Source organism: Corvus hawaiiensis, chromosome 26, assembly GCF_020740725.1.
Source record: "Corvus hawaiiensis isolate bCorHaw1 chromosome 26, bCorHaw1.pri.cur, whole genome shotgun sequence".
Classification (NCBI taxonomy): domain Eukaryota; kingdom Metazoa; phylum Chordata; class Aves; order Passeriformes; family Corvidae; genus Corvus; species Corvus hawaiiensis.
The window spans coordinates 40,285,286-40,303,446 of record NC_063238.1 but is presented as its reverse complement, the minus strand read 5'-3'; the positions used below and the strand labels follow the sequence as shown (position 1 = coordinate 40,303,446).

The 18,161-nt window shown below is 42.1% G+C and overlaps 1 protein-coding gene across 2 annotated transcripts in view; it reads left to right on the top strand.

Annotated features, from left to right (window-relative positions):
• COL22A1 (collagen type XXII alpha 1 chain) overlaps positions 1 to 18,161 on the top strand; it is a 227,815-nt gene that overhangs the window by 98,976 nt on the left and 110,678 nt on the right. For both annotated transcript variants that reach the window (XM_048287054.1, XM_048287055.1), the window contains exons 11-12: positions 775 to 828; positions 1,601 to 1,636. In XM_048287054.1, the coding sequence (XP_048143011.1) occupies positions 775 to 828; positions 1,601 to 1,636 (90 nt within the window). The remainder of the gene's footprint in view (positions 1 to 774; positions 829 to 1,600; positions 1,637 to 18,161) is intronic.

Genomic DNA, 18,161 nt, shown 5'->3' with positions numbered 1-18,161 from the left:
ACACTTCTAGTTCTGTATCTGATAAATATTTATGAAATTTTGTATATTCTTTGATTCTTTATCCCTTTTACCCCTGTCCTTTTTAGGAGAAAAGTGAAAGAAAATTTCGCTTGGTTTTTGATTGACCGTTTTTCTCCTTTCCTCCCTATGGATGTCTTTCTCCAGTTATAATTTTTCCAACCATCAGAAATTGTACCTTTTCAACTGTCTCTTTTCTATGTTCCTTTCCCTCTCTGTCATTGGAACAAGCAGAAAGAGTGACTCTGTGTGTGCTGCACACTTGTGGGAGGGAAGAGTTACCTGACACTGAAAATTTAGTGTGACTGAAAACAAGGGTTTTGAATTAAAAAGAAAAACAACAAAAAACTCTCAAATCTTAACAGTATTCTCAGGTTTATTTTTTGAGTATTTTAGGCATGTGCACTCTAAGTCTTCTGCAAAGCACATTTCCAAGTACCTCCTCTCTTAATAAAAATCAAGGACTTTTGAAGTACCTCACAGGAGAAAACTCTGTCTTGCCAGTGCACTCTGAAGGCTTCTACCTGTATTTTCATATGAAAAATAGAATAGAAAATCAATCTGAAGACTTGGATATTCAAGACATGCAATTAGGTACACCCAGTCCTCAGGGCAGGAGCTGAAATCTTGGCTGTAGAGACTGGTGGGAGCAAAAGTGTCCATAATTTCAGTCAAACCCTTGTTGCATCACTTTCCTTCTTTGTCTAAGAAAGGAATGAATTAACTCTGTGATAATAAAACATTTTCTATTTCAAGGGAGAAAGAGGCATCCCAGGGCTTCCTGGACTCCGAGGAGAAAAAGGAGAGTCAGTAAGTAAGAAACATCCAATGATTTTGCTAAAGGAGATGAAAATGTAAGTAGCTGTTTTCTCCTTCATGTTGAGAACCTGCTCACAGCGTTGTGTGCCCTGGTTGAAGCTGTTCCCTCTGCTGGACCTGAATCCCAGGAGGAATCTGATCTTCCTGGCATTCACTGTCCTCTCTTGGAGAGGGGGAAATGGAGGGTTCAGCCCTGGGTACAGCTGATAACTGACTTAGTATGGACCTTCTAATTAAGTATGTGACTTGGATGCACTTGATTATATCACAGCTGCACCTCTGCTGGGGACAATATGAGGCAACTGAACACAAAGAAGATGCAAATCTCTCTCGACTATTTACAGTCAGATGACCAAGATACAGCCTTCCCCAGCTGCAATTAATGCAAATGCCAGACTGAGTTTTTAGGCAAGAAAATCTTTAACCCTATGTAAAATTCATTCCAGTAAGCCTTGTTGGCAACGTTGCTTTTGGAAATGTAGCATCAGACTCTTCCATGAATAAAAAATAAGATGTTTTTCTGGCTGCAGTAGGAGAATTTGGGATAAGTTTTTTAGTTTATTTTGTCACTGAATTATTATCAAGGAATTATGCCCAAGGAAAATTGCTTTCCCTATAGTAGCTGTGAGGTGACTTGTGTGTCTATATATAAAGAGAGATAGATCTTGGATACATAACAAGGAAATCATGAAATATGTATTTGTAGTGTTGTTTGATATCCTTGTTTTCAAATGTACATTTTCCCCTCTTTTTTCATTTCTAGGGCAAAGCCTATGGCATAGGAGAAAAAGGAGAAAAGGTAAGATCTAATCCTTCACTGTTCCAACAAATGAGTTGCTTGCTGTTGCCTTCTGTAGTTCAGAGGCTGCTTTTGGAGTGCACAGGATGCACAGATCTTTGTGGGGAACTTTTATGCCTTGTTATGCGTCCTTCTGCAGACAAGCTTTTGAGTGTTCATTGCTTTTTCCCCTTTGTGTTCTTGGAGTTTCTTTGTGCACTGCCCATGGAAAATCTTATCAAACTAATCTTTGCTTTGTGTAAGGAGCAGTGAGTTCATGGAGGATAATGCACTAAAGAAATTGGCTGGAAGGATGAAAAACAAAAGGAAAGCATAATTTTGAATTTATTGAATTTTCAGCAGGATTAAATTTGGCTTATGAGGAGTCTGCTGTAGTCTTTCTTTCAATTGGATCTTTTCATTAATAAACTGAATGACAAAAGCTGGGATATTTTTTTACTTCAAATATTAGGCAGGACAGAGTAATAAGACTTGGAGGTTTAAACTGAGGACATGGAATAACCACAGAAAATTTCTGGTTTATCTGTCTGGGAAAACTTTTTCATTGGTGGTCAACACTGGGAAGCAAGTAGCATGACTGGATTAATTTGCATTTAAAAAAGATAGTGATTTTGAGGCAATTCTGGCTGCAAACTTTCTGTTCTGCACAGAAAAATGAGTCTGGATGCCTAGATTTCAGAGGAGAATTAGCTCTTTCTGTCTGTAGCTCCATATCACACCTGATTGAGGGTGTTTTCCTTTTGATAAAAATGAAATTTCAAGTTGCAGCAAACAATAGAAAAAGACTGACAGGAGGGTATAGGAGACAAATATATTAAGGAGGGAGTCATGGCTCATTTTGAAAATGAGATTAAGAATCTGTTGGGCTGTTTCTCAGGGAATCTGTGGCTACTCAATTGCTCAGAGAACTTAAAACAATATTGGACTGTGATTGAAAAGGAAGAATGCTGCACCAGAGAGAGCATGGCATTTATGGCCATTGCACCTTCTCATTTGCTCTTTCTGTGGTTATGATATATTGATTGTAAATAGTGGTAATTCATCAGGTGAAATTACAATCAAAATGGCAGGAAATATTATTGAGCCAGGCTAGAGACATGGGGCCATAAAGAACACATTTCTGCATTCATTTTCCTGCAGTCCTCCCACTGACAGCCACTGTTTAGCCTTTGAGACTCAGGATTCAGCCTTTGGAAAGCATTTCATGTTTGGCAGGTGGTGAGAGTCAGCAGTGTGGTAGGAAGCATGATGTTTATGATATGAGTTGTGCTGTAGTTGAAGCAAGTTCTTGTTTTCTTATGTTTTGAACTCTGCAGAAAAATGTCGGAAAATATCTTTCCATCTGTATTATTTTCATGCATAGGCAAATAGATTTGCAGGTCTGGAGGGGGGAAAGTAGAGAGACCTCACAGTATGTGCAGAACTTCTTTGGCTGGAGCAGCCAAACAGCACTGAGTGCCCAAACAAATGCGTAGGCTTGGAGGATGCTGAGTTTATGGTCAGCTTGTTGTGTTTATTTGGTACCTCTGCCAGCTGAGGCAGCTTGTTCTCATCTGTGGAGTGAGGGTTTCTGGTACCCAGGTGTTTGTGCCCCATGTGCACCCAATGGCTGAGTGTCAGTGCTGTTGCTGATGCAGAGCAAAGATATATCAGCTTTATGTTGCTGGCTTGATTAAAAAGGGAGCCTGGGGACACAGAAGCATGAAATCATAGACTATGTCAAGTGGGAAGGAACCCACTGGGATCATCTAATTCAACTCTCTGCTCCTTCCAGGACTACCTAAAACTAAACTCTGTAACTAAGAGCACAATCCATATGATTCTTGAGCTCTGACAGGCTTGGTGCCATGGCCATGTCCCTGCGCAGTCTGTTCCAGTGCCCAAGAAGTAGCTAGAACCACAGGGAGTGGGGCTGCAAGTGCCTGCAATGCCAGTTGCCATCTCTACTCCTGAAGAAAAGTAGAATAATGTATGAAATGAAAACCTTCCTGAAGAGGAGAACACCTGGAAGTAGAGAATTCATGTGTCTGCTTTGTTTGCCTGCTGCGCTGCAATGGCTGCATGAGCAGGAAATCTTGTTTTTCACTTTGGCTGTGACAGCTTTGTTTCCTTGATTTTCATGAGTACGAGCCAGTGCTGGAAAGCTGGATCAGAGATGCTGGACTTTACTAACAGCTGCAGTCTGTGTGATTGTTGCCGTGCATGTGCTGTGGGATCCTTTAAAAGCATGAGGCTCACATCCTAAATGTTGATGGAACTAAGTTGTCTCACCTTTGAAAAGACTGAGATGACAAGATTAAAATCATCCTCTTACTACAGTCTTGCTCTCCAGCTGTGCCAGTGCCAAACACCTGTCAGACCACGTGTTGCCAAGTACTGTTTGTAGGGCATTTATGTGAGGTCTGAGGCATTTGTTAGATGGAAAATCCTGTGCTTTTCCAGGAGGACAGGAGAGGCACTGGCCTTGCTTCTCCAGGTCATTACCTTGGTTGTATCACCAAGTTAAAGCCAAAAGGATGCTTGTATTAGAATATATAAAATGTCGAGCACAGCATTAGTGGTAAACCAAAAGATAATTGTAGCTGTGGCTAAATTCATGTTGACATGAGGACTTTTGTGACTTTTAAACCCAGGAAACTCACAGTGATGCTTCAAGCAGCAGCCTGCCATGTTCTGCCAGGCTTAAATAGCTCAGAGTGATGTAGGATGCTTTTTATGTACAGAAACATGCATATGCAGCCAAGTTATTGCACACAGATATAAAAAAAAGAAAATACCACAATGCATCTAGAGGTGCCCTTGTAAACCTCTCTCAAGTGCATTTCCTGGAAAGGTGGGATTCAGCTATTGCTACTCCGTATTTGATCTTAAATTTCCATTGCTGACTGTCATCTCTCAGCCCTTGGAGTTCTTAACCCCTTTCACATTAGATGTAGTCTGTCATATTTCTGCTCATAAATCTGTTTCCCTTTACTGTGTGTTCATTCACTTTTGCAAATGCTTCTGTTGTTGAACTGATTATTATACATGGGTAAATATCCAATTCTGTAACATCACCACCATGAAAGGGAATGTTCTAGCTTTATTCTGGCAGTCATTCAAGTGGACATCTGCTAAACTAGATAGTCTGATCCTGCAAGGGTTATAACTCCCATCTTCAAATCTCTATTTGTTCAAGAGGAGTAGGGGCAGGAGAGGAGTGAGGGCAGCAGGAGCCGCTGGAGAGTGCAAGAGCCATGGCTCACCGCAACAGGAGAGCATTTCTGAGGATGATTCAAGCAAAAGTCAGAGAATTCATGTCTGAGAAGGGAGGTTCTGTAGAGCATGAGGGCTGCATTCCTGGGGCACAGCCATCCACATGATGAGCCAGCCTTTCTAATGCCTCAATGCAAAATTTAACTGGGAGACTTTCAAAAACTTATCCCTTTGTCTTGCAAGGTACAGAGCATTATGCAATGGTGCTGAGCCACCCTTCCAGCATCCCAAAGGCCAAGAGAAGTGAGAAGGCTCTGCAGGCAGGAAGGTGCTTGCAAAAGTGATGACTTTGGAGAGAATAAGATGAAAATTTGTCAGACTTTGAGTGGTATGGAGATACTAGTAGGAAATTATTTTTCACTCTTTCTTCTGTTGTAAACCTGAAGGGAAGCAAATCAAGCTACCTGATGGCAAGTTTAAAATTAACAAAATGAAGTTGCTTTTCATCCAGCAGGTCTTGAAACACTTCTCTTCAGTCTGTTCTGGAGGTTAAAATTTTGTGTCTTTAAAACAGTGCATATGAGTTAATTAGAGAGAGACATCTGTAAACCTCTAGTCAGTACAAAGACATTCTTTGCTTCAGGATGTCAGTGGAGCCCTGCAAACTGTGATTGGTGACAGCAGGACAAAATGTTCGAGAAGTCTCCCTAAGGAAAACTAAGGCAGATGGGGTAGGAGCTCACTGCACCTTTGTCTTGACTGCTGGTAGTCGTTCTTAGACTTTTGGTACAACTCTTGAATATTTGTAACACACTCACTGCCCAGAAAGGGACAGAAATTTCCATAGTCTGTTCAGGGCTTAGGCCAAAACTATCCACACCTTCTGAAGAAGAGTAGGAAAGATGAAAAAGGTGTCATGAAACAAGTGGATCAAGTGATCACTACCATGATTTTTCCACAGGAAACCAATTTGTCAGAGGAAAAAACTCTAACCACAAGCACCCACCTTTTGCAGAGGTGGTGGATGAAGGTTTCATTATGTTTTACACTGGGACTTTCCTCACTAATGAGTTTCCAAGATATCCAAGCTTTCTTTTTGTGCTTATCTGTTTCTCTTCATGCTAATAATCACACAGACAACAATGAATATGAGAACAACTTTGGTAGATTAAGTCCATATTCTCCTGGAAATTTTTTTTTTTTCATGGTAATGACTCTGATAAAAATTCAGAAGGATTATTATAGTATTTCTAAGGAGAATAAAATCTCTGAAGTGGCTTGGCTTATTAGAGATGCACTGACTGCAAGACCAAGTGCAGAAAGAAAAGCAGGCAGATAGTTAAGGCTCTGGGCTACACTGTAGGACATCCAGACTTGGAACTTGGCTCTAATGACCTTGAGCAAAGCAGCTAGTCTTCGTTCCTCGAAAATTAAGCTGAAGAACCTCTTTCTCTCCAGGCTTGTATCTCTTGCCTGCTAGATCCTTCAAACAAAGGCTTTGCTTCCCCTTCCCTTCTCTTCCAAGTTGGAGTTATTGCCATTTCTAGAGCTTCTGGAGAAGCTGTGGAAATCTACTCTGTTAGATACAGTCTCTCCAACACAGAGCCCTGTGCTCTGTCTGCCCTGAGGCAGCTGAATATATGAAAGGCCTGCCCTGAAAGCCCTGTTGCTTTTTACTCCTGTGTTGTGCTGTCAGCAGGACTTACCAAATTAGCACGAGAGCTGTGTCTTTAGATCAGGGCTGGCCAGCATCCAGCAACTTGGGACACAATAAAATGAGTGCAGTTCTACCTGCAAAAATGCTGCAGGCATAGCTGGAGTCTGGTGCTGCAGGGTGGTTCTATGGTAAAGGAGAGCTTTCATGTGTGTATTTTTAAGGGATGCATTTTGGGACCGGAAGATGGTGTGTGTGATTTGCTGGCAGGTAAGGCTCAGACTGACAGTGATACTTTAGAGCCAAGGGCCAGAGGTGAAAGCTTGAAAACAACTTCAGTACAGAGGAGAGGGAAAAACCAGCTGAACTTCTAATAGCAGGATGTGTTCTGTGAGCTCTTAAATGATGTGGGGCCTGAGCTTACACGAACCAAGATACAGTCCTTATTTCTGCAACTTCCAAATAAAGCTATTTATCACTTCAAGAGATATGTATGTCCTTTTCATTGCTGAAACCATGAGCCCAGTGCAGGGAAGATGCTCCAATGAGGTTACAGACCTTGCTTGGGTTGCTGTGGTGTTCAGATAGTGTTACTAACTCCCTGAACTTGTAAATGCCACCCAGTTTACCCAGGACTGGTGAGCTGAAGGGTTTCCCCTGAGAGACTAAGGCAGAAGCAGGCTGCAGGAGCCTTGGTACATCAGCACCCGTGCCTGCTCCTTCAGTGAGCACATTCAGACAGTAACAAAATGGGAAAACATCTCCAAGTTTAGAGATAATATTGAGTTGAAATCTGAAGACCAAAGAAAAACCCCAATGCCCTGTCACTGATGTTCCTTGGAGACAGTGGCTATGGAAACATTGCCTTCTCAGGGTTGCGTTCTAATGTTCTTAGTGCTCAGTTCTTATTTTATTGCAGAATAAAAAGTAATGTGAGCATAGCTAAAACTGACCTGGCAATGAAAAATGAAAGCACAATCTGCAGGCTTTTTTCTATATATGTTTTGGGTTTGGTTTTGGTTGGGTTTTTTTTGTTTGTTTGTTTGGTTTTTTTTTGTTTTGTTTTTTTGTTTTTTTTTTTTTCTTTTGGTTTTGTTTTGTTTTTTGGGTTTTTTTTTTTTTTGTGCTGGGAATCATCTCTCTCAGCAACTGTTCTTAGCTACTGACTTCATCTAGTTAAGAGCACTTAACCTCTCAGTCCAGCACTTAAACACCTGTATAATAACACCTCATCTACTTCATAAGGCTGTCATGCAGTTCACTGGAGTTGTTCATATCTGGGATTTCTTCTCAGAATCCTCATATTAAAGATGAGTTCTAGTAATATTACTATCTGCTTAGTATGTTCTGAATCCTCTTGTGTATGTGGCCAATTCTGCTCTGCATGCTGAGCATTTTTGTGTCCCCTTAACTGTAGTTAAAGCACATTCTGCAGAGCTAAATAACCATGGTTTGATGGAGTTCTTTTTCTTACCATAATTAGAGGGTTTTAGATAAATTCTGTGGGTTTCTGTGACCCAGAATAACAGTTGCAGACTGCAATAAACAACTCGAAGACAGCTCACATGCTTATTGTGATTGTGACAGCTTAATTCTCAGCAGTGTAAGAGTAATACTAACTTGGTTCCTTTTTTTTTCCTTACATAAACTTAGAAAACATGTATTTCTTTTCGTCATTGTCCCCTGGCTGGCAGGTACATTGCTAGTATGCAATGACATCTACTGGCAGCCAGAAGTTTGCAAAGTCTTCAGCACTTGCTTCTTTAGAGGATTTCTCTGCCAAGATCCACTGGCAGTGGAGAAAGGAAGCATCTGAGATTTGCCAGCTTCATGTTTCTTCTGAAAATAAATTGGGCGGAGAAAAAAACAATTGTCTTGATTCTGTAACTGATAAATCTTGCTGGAATGCAGGATGCTCCTGAGAGTGATATTGCAGTGGAAAGGTATGGATTATCTGCCTGTTAGGTGGAAAATAAAACAGCTTTCCCAGCAGTCTGGAGAACACCCTCTGAAGAGCAGCTCGTAGAATGAATCTAATGAATCACAGAGAGCTGAAGCATTACACAAAGTAAGTTGCTATCACTGGTCCACCAAAGGTATCCTAAGCATTCCCTGCTGGTTAATCTCCCTAGTTAAGCAGACAGGTTTTCCCCTTTCCACTGATCAAAGCTGTTGCTGGGCTGTTCTTGTTTTTGTGATGGCTGAGAAGGTGCAGGTGCCTTGTTCATGGGCTCTCTGAAGGTGCAGGTGAGGGCAGCTGAGACAGGGCAGCACTGGATTTTATGCTGTTCTTAACTTGCCCAAGTGCAACTCTGGACACCTTTAATTTCCTCTTCTGGATTTCTCACCCTTTTTCTGAAGCACTACCTTGAGGTTTTGTCTCCCAAAGCAAACAAGGCCTTCTGTCTCTGGCAGTGACAGGATGATGGTGTTTTGGGGTCTCAGACCCTGCTGAATAATGAATGTACACATAGTACTAAGCGGCAGATAAGGAAAATGCGAGGGTTTTTTATCATGTCAAATGCTTGCTTTCCTGCTGAAGCAGTGTGTGGACCCTTAGTGGTTGTTGTTTCAAGGATATCTGATACATTTGGTATTGGGAGTAGGTTTGGGTCTCTGGAGACTCTGTTTTATTTCTGTCCTTGTCACTTGCTCCAAATGAGATTTTGACCAGAGCTTTTCCCTTTCTTTTACCTGTGTCAAAGTACAATGAAGATGGATCATAACTTTTTCATGATGTCTGAGATGAAAAAGACCTAGGGAGCAGCACCACTTTATAAAGAAATAGCATAAAATCATAGAATAGTTTGGGTTGGAAGGGAATTTAAAGATCATCTATTTGCAGACCCTGTGTCTGACTGGATCAAAGAGATTTATAGCTTTGGCAAAGACTTGACAGAGCAGCCTCAGGTGTGTTTGGCAATGAACAGTAGTGCATCACTGCAACTAATAAACAGGTGGTGATAAGACTTCAGGCAGATGTTCTCTCCAGTTTGGGTGTGACATTTAAAGAGAGGTGTGGAGAGATGTTGCTCTTGCAAAGAGCAATGAGAAGAATGATCGCTGATTTGGCAAATTTACCCAGCAGGGAGAGATTTAAAGGAAGGGACTCCTCAAGGAGGGGAGGAATCATGGACCAGACAATGCAGTTAATCCTGAGGAAAAGCTTTGTACATATTTCAGGGAGGCACCAGAAGATAGACTAAGGGGTGAATGTGGAATATCAGTAGCAGGAGATGGTTCAAAGCAGATCAACACCAGAGTTCAGAGTGCTCTGACACATTGCTCCTCTGCCCTAAAATGCTCTTCTTGGAACTACTGAAATTTTTGAGGGGTATGTGGAGATATGAAGCATCAGAAACTTCCCAGAAGCAGAAGAAATTGAATTTATAGATTATTCTGGCAAGAAAAAATATCAACCAGTGTCTGTAAAATCATCCACAAGACCAGAACAATTTTCTGTATACTTTTTGTAGATGTAAGGACTTTAATTCACCAGTGCCATGATACATGACTGGAATATTTTTCTGTTTCAACCAACACTTCCCTCTGGCACTTGGCAAGCTGTTTGTCTGGTCCTGAGCAGTGTCAGGTGCTGGCAAGGAGCATTGACTTGTGCTTCAGGGCAAAGAAGTTTTTGGAGCAAAGTTACGTTTTTCATATTTCAAGGTTTCTAAGAATCATATCTTTAATTGAAGACCCTCTTGCCCCAACCATGCAAACAAGAAAAAATAGACTTTTGGGATTTGTTAGTCCTGCTTCTACAAATCCAACTCATTGCAGTCCAGTATATTGGTCAGGTTATTCCTCTGTGCAGTGAGAGTATGATAGCAATTGTTTCCAATTATATTTTACCTCCTATTAATTATGTTCAATCATAAATAGCTCTGCAAACTCTTGACTGTTTCTTAATTTGAACGTTTCAGCGATTGACTGAGCAACTCTAGCTGTTGAACAGGAGTATTTCAAACAGAAGAGCTCCCTCCTGTACTCTCCTGTGCTCTCTGCTGCAGAGGTGCTTTCTTTAGTTACATTCTCCACTTGGCTCAACCTGGGTTGGAGATGAAGGAGCAGTTCAGGAGCTGTCAGAGGTGTCTCACCACCCCAGTCTCTCAGCAATCACCTTCTAAGGGAGTGAAGGAGTATCGTGGTGGGGAGGCAGATAATATGAAGCTGATGGAAAGAATTCCAGGCACCAGTGATAACATTTTAGGATATTTCAGTGTTATTGTGAACTATACACTGACTTAAATTAGTGTAAAGCTGTGCCACATGAGTGAGCTCTGATGCAACTTTTCTCCTGCAGTACCAAGTTTATAGATGGCCATGTGTCAAATTAACTATGACCCACTGTTGCTTTACCTATTTTTATGAAAATTTGGAGTATCAAGTTTCTTGAGGGAAAGATATCTGTTGGAATCTCTGAAAAATGATGCATCTGCTCTCTCCAGAAGATCAGTGATCATAAAATGGGAGGGTCAGAAGGACCCTTCTGGTCTCATGGTGGGATCCATGATATTCATGATAAGATTCAAGGGTTCAGAGAGTATTTGAAAACATGGTTCCCTGAATTTCTTTTGGGAAGGTACCTTTTGGGGACAATTGACTTCTATTTAGTGGATTAAATAAAACCTTTCATATGTTTGAAATACAAAAAATTCCAATAGTTATCATTTAAACAGTTGTTTGCACTGGGCTGGATTTCCTGATAGTCCTGCAGAACCTGTGTCTTCCACTGACCCCTGTGTATCATGTCCACGTTACCATTCTGTTTATTAGAACAGACTATAATACACACACCCAGAAGAGAAGATTTTCTTAACTTCTTTCTTTGTGCAGCAAAATCCAAGTTGAGATGAATACCTTATTTTATGTGGAAGCAGAAGATTAGGCCAACTTTGGTGTCAAATTTGCCAAGATATTAATAGGGTTTTAGCATCATTAAGCTAATAGAATCTTGCACCTGGGCACTGGAGAATGGCAGTCATTTGTGCTGGCTGTCTGGTCAGCAGCTTTTGAAAATGGAGCTAGGTGACATATATCCACTGCGGCTCTGCCTCTCAGTTGATCTGCAGATCACCCCTGGCTTTTAATGAAACCTTTATCTTTGCCTTGCTTATCTAAAAAAAAAAAAAAACCACCTCAAAATTTGAAGTATATTTCAATAAAATATTTATTTTGTCATTGGTTGGTTCCCTTGAATGAAGAAACCCTGAAAGGAAAGATATTGCATTCTTCCAGACCATGATGTCTCTTGGAAGTGTTCTAAGACATTTGAACCTGAAGACCCCACCCAACTTGTGACATCTCTTCTGTCCTCCCACTTCATGTGACTGATCAAACACTGATAACAGTTCAGAGTGTAACCATGGATCAGCAGCAGGACAGCTACCCATCATCTTCTCATTTATTCTTCATGAACATCAAGCTGTCGCGTTAGATGCAGGCCAAAGAGCCAGGAAAAATAATAAATTTATGGTTAAGGCACTGACCTAGGTCACAGAAAATCTGGAGTGAGTTTCTATCTTTGTCCCGGGCCCTGGGACCTTCCATCTGTCCTCTGCTTCATTGTACCTCCAACTCATCACCCTCATGAGGTGACAGCAATATTACAGTTGCTGTAACTCCCTTCTGATTTCACAGGGGTGCTGTGAAGTTAATTAACAAAGGAGAGAGGGGGTGTTAATGGTGAAGTGCCACCACTGCATAGTTCAATTTTACTTCTGTTTCTGTTTCATCTTGCCCAGTTGTTCTGTTTTTCTTCAGATCTTGCTATTTTGTCTCCTACTTTGGCTCTAGACTCCCCAGTTTGTGAAGCTGCCAACATGCTGAGCGTGTGATTCATGGGGTTCTGCTTGGCAGATTTTTTGTATGTCTCCCAATGACACCTCCACTGACATTTTGTGACAAGGTTAGAAACTTTAATTTCATACCAGGATTAGAAAAGTGGCACTTTTGCATGAGATGTAGACCAGTTTGGAAGATAAAATAAATAAAATGTATGGAATTGACCTTAAAATTATCTGTCTTCTGATGTCTGCTCTGTATGCTGAAGGGAAAGTCCTGTGATTTATTTGAATTTGACAGGCAAATGAGAATCTAACCATGTGTTTTGGACTGACTTTTCCCCATTATTTGTTTTTTTTTTTTTTTTTTGTTTCGTTTGCTCTATTTTCATTAACATAGGCTGCAACCCATAGTTTCAAATAAAATATGTGATTATAGGCCACAGCTGTTCTCAAGTTAGAAGAAATATTTGTAAACTTGGCAGCTGCTTGAGGAGCTGCAAATGGAGGAAAGAGAAACATTTAAATTTGAGTGGATTGCTTAAAAAAATCACTGAGGAATTTTTCCTTTATGTGCTTCCGATGTCTCGGTAATATTGAATTGTTCTATCTCTGCATCTTTCCTTATACCTGCAGATTCCTTCCTTCTCTGTTTTAAATCTGTTCAGACAAAAATTGCTATGAGGCAATTTTGCTATGGCAAAATCTGTGCACTAGTTTTTCCCACTCTGATTAAATATATCATTTAGTAATAAAGGTTATTTTTACTGTAATGTCTTTGTTATCTCCAGTCAGACATACCAGAATCTACATGGGATGTTGTGCTGGTTTTGGCTGGGGTGGAGTTAATTTTCTTCATGGTGGCTGGTGTGGGGCTGTGTTTTGGATTTTTGTTGATAATACAAAGATGTTTTTGTTATTGCTGAGCAGGGCCTACACAGAGCCAAGGCCTTTTCTGCTTTTTGTACTGCCACATTGGTAAGGAAGTTGAGGGTGCAGGGGAGGTTGGGAAGAGACACAGCCAGGGTAGGTGACCCAAACTGATCAAAGGGATATTCCAGACCAGGTGACATCATGCTCAGTTTATAAAGTGAGGGAACAGGAAAGAAGGGAGGGGACATTTGCAGTGATGGTGTTAAGTCACCTTTACATGTGATGGAGCCCTGCTCTCCTGGAGATGGCTGAACACCTGCCTGCCCATGGGAAGCGGGGAATTAATTCCTTGCTTTGCTTTTTTTCTGGGCAGTTTTTGCTTTCCCTATTAAACAGTCTTTATCTCCACCCATGAGTTTTCCAGCTTTTACCTTTCTGATTCTCTCCCCAGTCCCGCTGGTAGGGGAGTGAGTGAGTGGCTGCATGGGCCTTGGCTGCTGGCTGGGGTTACACCATGGCAAACGTGTATATAATTTGGCCACAGACCATAAATACATGGGCTACCATAAACACGGGGTAGTGGGGCTCACTGTAATCCAGCTGAGGTGAACTTTTGCACAACCTACAACAAATTAAGGTACATGGAGCAATTGCTAACCTGGAGCTGGCATGGTCTGGCAAATCCACAGGATGCTGGTGTATCCAGAAGACATCCTTCCTCAAATAGAAAAATGGAGTAATTCTGCTGATGTACACAGACTAGCAGAGGAACCTCTCTGGGTGTGTTTGTCCTTACCCACATCACCTATTTGTTTTTAATGGCTGAAGCCAAGAGGTGTATTTTTATTCTTCATCACCCCGATATTCTGTCTGTAGCAGCTGAGAGTTGCCTGTGCTTTGAAGTTTCTCATGATGTGGCTTTTCCTTTGATCCATTGGGTCTGGACAACCCATGTACCCATGTGAGGCCCTCTCTGAGAGCCCCCTGGAAGAACAGAAGTAGTGGTTACCCCTTGCTTTGTATCCATTTTGTGGCTCTGAATGCTTCCATTTAAAAGCAAATACAAAGAAATTCAAAATTCTATCCTTTTTAGTGAATTCTGCTTAAACTTTTTGTTTTCAGTATGGCTTGGAAAACCTTCCTAATTTTCTTGCAGAATTGTTACCAATTCTTTGAGGAATGAAGGATGGACTTTTCAGAGTGACTTTTCTAGTGCTGCATCCTGAGAGGCTGCAGTATTTCATTTTTTTAATAACTTCCTAAGACAAGCTTATTTGTTACTGCAAATGCCGTATTTGTTACTGCAAAACAGCTCTCAGGTACCACTACCTGCACATTCCAGTTTTCTCCACAAAACCATTGACCAAAAAAGCAAAAGGTCACCCCATTTAAAGTATAAAACTACTCCAGAAAATACAGGCTAAACCTAAGGGAAGCTGCCTTAGAAGCTATAGTCTGTTCCCCTCTTTATCAGTAGCCTCTTCTTTTGCTGGTGCTCCTCATTTCCCTGGTCCTTGTTACCTTCCTATTCTGGTCCCGATGCTTCTCCAGAAAACGAAAGCCTTGGAATTTCAGATATTCTTAAAATAGATGGGTCACAATAGGAGTGCATGGCATAAACAGCTAAGTGTGGTTTACATGTCACCACCTGATTCCCATTGTGTTGAAGCTGGGAGTGCAGGCAATCTGTGGGAATACAGGATTATTTCAATCCCTCCCAGTGGCAAAACCAGGTCTGGCCTTTGTGCAAAGAATGTGATGGTCTTTTGTTCCCCAGGGCTCAGTGCCAGCTGCCAGAGCCTACATGTTCTCCCAATGTGGTTCATCCCAGAGCATTTGTGGACAGTGTCTGCTTGGCAGCTATTCCACTGCCCTGTGCTCTCTGCTACTTCTTTCTTATATTTACACATTGCTTGCAATTTTAAATGGAGATCTGAAGCACAGTGGTTGTCATTTAACGTTTATTTATACTGTGTCCAGCAGTGACCCAAGCAGGGAACAAATGAGTTGTTGCTGTTATTCAAGTAACTAACCATAGAATAACTGTTGAATAGCAGAAATTGGCATTTGCAGAAATATGTAGCTGTGGGCTGTGTAACCTCTTTATACTCACAGCCCATGGCAGTACATGGCTTCAGTGCTTGCAGCACTTGCCCGGCCTCCCTTGCTCTGCTTCCATCTGACTGCACTTCACAGCCACAGTGCAAGAAAAGTCTTCTGCTTGCTTTGGATCAGATTTGCCAAATCTGGGCTCCTTTGACAGATATTTTGCCAACTGTGAGCTAATGGACTTGTTTATTCCCTTGCTAACTTTGGTGGAAATGTTTGATTAAAGGCCACTGGCTGTGCAGCTCAGAGGGGGAAACTCAACACAAGCAGCAGGTTTTCCAGTGGGTCAGGAAGGAGCAGCAGGCTCATGAGCTAGGAAAGGGAAAATTCTCAGGAAAATCTGCTGCCTTTCTTTGAGCCTAACTGCCAAATATATAACGTCCCCAGCAAGGACTCCTCTGGAACACCATTATTTGGGTCCCTCTGATTTCTTCCTTGGGCAATTTTGTCTTTTTCTAACTGCGACTTTCCCTAGAAAGTCATTTCCAGGATAGATGTGCCAGCAGATCCCCCCCAGTCCTCAAGTGCTAGGGAGAGAGGCAAGCACTTTTTCGAAACTAACTTACCTATTTTGAGGGGCTAAGGGGAAGGAACAGATGCCTTTTGGGTATAGCAGTTCCCTAGGTCTCAGCAGCATGCTGAGCACAATACTTGGGATTTTACCTGTTTTAAAAATTTGGTGGACAAGTGAAAAGAAAAGGTGATTGTTCTGCAGTGCAGTTCACAAAGTCGGACAGTTAGGAAAAAAAGAAAAAAAAAAAAAAAGAGTTGCTTAATGAAGTAAATTGCTGTGACAACATGACTCCGTTCCAGTTAGCTGCACCCTCAGAAGGGTTTTGGCAGCTGGCTGGGAATTAGGCGAGCTGGTGGTTGCTCTCCCATCCCTGTCTGTCACAGCTTCTTTGGCCCTGTGCAGCGCAGCAGCACCAATGCCTCTCTGCTTTCTGCTCTCTACCACTGCTCACTCCTGTGAAGTCCCTGTGAATGTGAGCTTTCTGGAACAGGCTACATGATCTTCTCTTGTGCTTTTATTAAGGTTCAAACATATGCAGAACCTACCCCTATCCTGACATGCTTTTCTGCTTACTGAGGCATACAAAGCAGCCAGCTGGGGAACTGAGATTGTTTAGCCTGGAGAAAAGGAGGCTCAGGGAGCCCTTACTGCTCGCTACAACTCCCTGAAAGGAGGTTGGAGCACGGTAGGAGGGCAGTCTCTTCCCCCAGGTAACAAGTGACAGGACAAGAGGAAATGTCCTCAAGTTGTACTAACGCACTGTGTGGGTTCGTGAAGGGTAGCTGCGTTTCCCTGACACGTCCCTGGCAAAGGAATCATTCCGGGGGTGCAGGATAGCACTCCAGCACGCTTACTCCTCTCACCCGTGCGGCTGTTAGGTGTGGACTCTCACACCACACCCAAGCCGCATTGCTCAGCGTTACCAGAAGCAAAGAGTCAGGAGGGCTCTCCTGCATGGCATTCCACAGAAGATGGTTCATTGCTGCATCCACAGACAGGACCAGAGGCGAAAAAGAACGCGAGGCAGCAGTGCCAGAGCTTTTACACAGGAGCGGAGGGAGCGTCAGGAACCAGTGACCGGCGGGCACGGGGGCGGTACAAAGGCGGGACTAGCGAGAGGGAGCCGATGGGGAGGATCTGAGGGCGGGGAGGGCAACAAGTCAATCGAACAGACCGAGTCTGCGTAGCACCACAAAGCCCGAAGGGAGAGGCTTTTCGTTTCTCCCCGTGAGGTCAGAGGGTGTTCTTAAACCTCGGAATCGGTCCACCAGCAGGCCTCTGCTATTTTGGGGCTCTTTGGGCCTTCAGCAATCACAATTGCTGGCTCAGTCACCTCCACATTGCACCAGTGGAGGTTTAGATTGGATATTAGGAAACATTTCTTCACTGAAAGGGTATTCAAGCATTGGAACAGACTGCCCAGGGAAGTTAAGGAATCGCTGTCCTTGGAAGTGTTGAAGAAACGTTCAGATGTGGCACTTGGGGGCATGGTTTAGTGGTGGACTTGGCATTAACTTGCTGGGATAATGGTTGGGCTCGATGATCTTGGAGGTCTTTTCAATCCTTAATGGTTCTATTGGAAGTCAGCAGAAGGTGCAGAAGTAGGAGCTCTTTTCACTTTATAGCCTTTCCAGTGGTGGTTCCCCAGGTAACATTAAACGTGTCTCTAGAGTCTAGGTTGCTTTTGTGCAATTTTCTCCTTGGAGAGAAACTGGAAAAGCTGGTGGATACTCTCCTGTCCTGCATGAATATTTCTATGAGCACTATGCTTCAAACTTATTGACTGCTCCCAGGATTAATTTGTACAGCTTTGCCAAGCAGTTGCTATTTCACGGAGGAAAAAAAAAAGGCAAGAGAAGAAGCTAATTAACTGAACCTTATGCAAACTCCCTTTGCTTTGCATAGGAATGACACAAATTGTTCTCCTACCTGTGTGACACACTTTGCCATGGAACAGCAGTTCCTTCAAGTTATATTGACCTCTTAGAGCAAATGATTTCCTCAAAAATCACGTTTGCTATTTGATGGGTTTTCTATCTCATTAGAGAGCCATTTGAATACAGCAGAGCTGATTTTTATCACCAGCTGCATTGCAAATTCTGGAATGCTTCATGAAGGTTCAGTTAGGAGGAATGTGATTATAAATGTAAAGACTTTAATTTGCATATACAGGACAGATGCTTTTCAGATACTATCTTTTATTTACTTTTAAATGCCAAATACACCTATAAATAAATAAGGCTGGATTTGGACTCATCTATTGTTGTCTGGAACCTTGCCCTAGGAATACATCCATCTAAGTCTGCTGGACTAGACCTACAAAAAAAGTCACAAATCAGATTGCACGTGGCAGAATTTAGCCTGACTTTATCTACATATTTAGTTAGTCCTTAT